The following is a 3,117-nucleotide window of genomic DNA, read 5'->3' as shown; positions in this document are numbered from 1 at the left end:
GGGTGGGGCTATGAACGGGTGGGGCTGGCCCTTCTTCTTGCCTTTGTTTGCAAATTTCAACTTTGGTGACTGTTCTTAGGTGGGTCCAGAAAGAGTAAGATACAAACTGGCATTTCTAACTTCATCTTGATGCTGGTGGGAGGGGGCCCCCCTCAGCCTCATTCCGGCCCAGGAAGTCCGAACAAGCCCATGAGAGCAGTTTTGCAGGGTCTATGCATCCGGTTCTGTTCTAAAATGGTGTTCTTGGTACTCAGACCCAGTGGAAAGGAATCCATGTTCCTAAGGACAGGGAAGGCCTGCGGGGGCGGGTGGATGACGGTGCGTGCCCACACGCACGCCACATGGGGTGCCTTTCTTATACCCTCAGCGGGAAGCTGGGACTCAACCGCCTGCCCCGGGCACCCAGAAGAGCGACGGCTCCACGAACACAGCTCTGCCACCTCCCCTCTGGGTGCCCCGGGGGGAGCCAGGCAGCCTCCCCCGGCCTCCTCCATTTACCAGCGACAAAGCATGCGGACTGATGCGGAGCTCGGGGGAGGGGACACCATATAAAGTTCCCGGGGTGGAGCCTGCCACGTGGAGGGTCCCCGCCTCCACGTCACAGCGGCCATTTCCCTGAAAGCAGCGTCAGGCTCCCTGCTGTTTTAGAGGCAGCGTCTTGCAGACTTGCCAGGTGACTAGTTTGTGATGTGCGTCCTCCTTGCCCACCGGCCCCCTCCCGGGATTGTGTTTGGGGCTCCACCCCAGCACCCGAGGACCGGCCCAGGGCCTCAGTGGGCCTCGTTTTAGAATCTTTTCTGACTTAGCCCACCGCCTCCTATTCCTTCTGCCCAGTGGGGCTGCCCGCTGGTGGGGACGCCGGGGTCCTGCTGGCCTTGTGTTCACAAACGCTGGCTTGAGGATCACTGGCGCGGCCGCCCTCCGTCCTGGGCTTCTGTGGTTGCTGAGGACCGGCTGGCCCTCTTGCCTCCTTCCAGTCTGTTCTGTGGCTCAGCACGTGTCAGGGGCAGGTCCAGGGACGGCCTTTCTGGGATACTGGGTGGGGGCAGAGCCTTCTAAGCCCCGAGTTCAGCTCAGGTTCCCGCGCCCAGAGCAGGGCTGGGGGTTGTAACTGGGCTCCCCAGACTCTGAGCACGAGCTGGCTTTTCCCCTCCTTGTTCAAGCACTTTCTTGACCGCAGCCTCCTGCCGGCGAGCAGGCCAGGACGCTGGGACTCGGCTGTGTCTGACCAGCGCTGGGCCCGCCTGGCCTGCCCACCCCCCACACGTGTCCCCCGGGCTCCTCTCCTCCCCGCAGCTCTCCCCTGTCACCCAGGGAAGGTGACGGCTGCCTCTGTGTGTGTCCAAGGGCTTCATCCAAGGCCCGGGGGCATCTCAGAGATGGATCCCACAGGAGTGTCCCCCTTGGGCGTGGGGGGCTCTGGGTGCCCACCAGTGGGGGCACCGGGTGTGGCCAGACGCCGGGAGCGGTACCTTTGCCCTCAGGCTCAGGGAAGCTTCCAGTCTCGAGGAGTCCTCCCATACCCCCGCCCTCCCCCCCAGCCCACAGGCCCAGGTTGCAGAGCTGCCCCCTGTCTTGAGACGTGGATGGTGGCCCTTCTGCCACGAGGAGGGGGCACCACCCCTTCTGCCTGCCCCCATCTCCCCCACCTCCCTGGCTTCTGCACCCCTTAGGGTCAGGCCCTTTTAGTCAGCATCCAGCCCAAGGTTAAGGCTTTGCTCACTGCCAGGCCCAGAGGTCCTTGTTCACGTGCGCGCACACACACACACACTCGTGCAAAAATGCACACATACCCACCCAGGTTCACACAAACACACTCATGCACACAATCACATAACATTCACACACAAACCCATGCACACATATTCACACACACATTTACAGACACGCAAAGGCACACAAGTGCGTATTCACACACAAATGTGCACGCGCACACATGCTCACCAACACACTTAACGCGTGGTTGCGCACATAACACACGTGCGTGCACACATATCCATTCACGCGTGCCAAGTAATCACACGCAGGAACACACAAACGTGCGCAAATGCAGGTGTGCCCACTCAGGCACACTTGCCTGCACCTGCGCGCAAGTGGGCAGACATGCGGACACGCACGTTTTTCACACCTGTGGCGGCGACAGAAACACATGCAGACGTGCACAGGAATACATGACACCAGCGCAAACACGAGCGCCGATGCACAAAAATGCCGGCACGTCCATGCGAAGGTGTCCTGATAAGGAGGCAGACGTGCTCAGAGAGTCACCCACGGGCACACACACAGCTGCACACCCGTGCACAAGGAGCGCACACGCGTTCACACAGCCACTCACCAGCACACCTTTCGATTCATCTGTGCTGGAGCTTTTCGTGCAGGTTCTCTGTTCAGACCTGCGGGGAACACGAGGTGGTCCTCGGCGGGGGTGGGGGGGGGACCCCAGCTCCAGGGAGAAGCTGTGTTGGGGCAGCCACGGGCTGGGGATGGGCCCAGAGGTCCTTCCCGGGGGACTCACACCCTGAGCTGTTTGGCTTGGCAGGGTCCTCAGGATGCTGCCTCGTAAACTTCATAATAGCCGCCTCCCTTTTATTTGTTTGACCTTGACGACGATCGTTTATGATACGCATTGGAGCCGTGCCGTCTCTCTTCTGATTCATACACAAAGCGCCTGGCCAGCCTTCCTTCTCTGCTCCCGAGGCGCGGGGAGGGGCCCAGCGCTTCTCCGTGTTTCTTGTGGGGCAGACGCAGGTCCCTGCCGCCTCCGTGCCCCCCCCCCCCCGCCCCGCCCCGGGGGCAGCCTCTCCCAGGTCCAGCAGGAGGGCGGGGAGGATGCGGGAGGGGGCACAGCCGGTGAGGGAGGCAGCCCCTGCAGCCCCGGGCCTGGGGCGGGCCTGGGGCAGGTCCAGGGCCGCCCGTCCACCGCCCACCCTCTCTCCCTCGCAGAGGACCCCACGTTCCGCTGTGACGCGTGTGACGAACTCTTCCCGTCCAAGCTGGACCTGCGGCGCCACAAGAAGTACGCGTGCAGCTCGGTGGGGGCCGTGCTCTACGAGGGCCTGGCCGACGAGCTCAAGCCCGAGGGCCTGGGCGGCGGGGGCAGCGACGGGCAGACCCACG

The 3,117-nt window shown here is 62.8% G+C and overlaps 1 protein-coding gene across 1 annotated transcript in view; it reads left to right on the top strand.

Moving 5' to 3' along the window:
• Positions 1-3,117, top strand: part of PRDM16 (PR/SET domain 16) — a 217,416-nt gene that overhangs the window by 181,064 nt on the left and 33,235 nt on the right. The window contains 1 exon segment of the mRNA XM_024760246.1: positions 2,944-3,117. Coding sequence (XP_024616014.1) covers positions 2,944-3,117 — 174 coding nt within the window.

This window comes from Neophocaena asiaeorientalis, unplaced genomic scaffold (assembly GCF_003031525.2).
Source record: "Neophocaena asiaeorientalis asiaeorientalis breed wild unplaced genomic scaffold, Neophocaena_asiaeorientalis_V1.1 scaffold489, whole genome shotgun sequence".
NCBI classification, from domain to species: Eukaryota; Metazoa; Chordata; class Mammalia; order Artiodactyla; family Phocoenidae; genus Neophocaena; species Neophocaena asiaeorientalis.
Note: the sequence above shows the minus strand (reverse complement) of the source record. Positions and strands in the feature narration are given on the sequence as shown.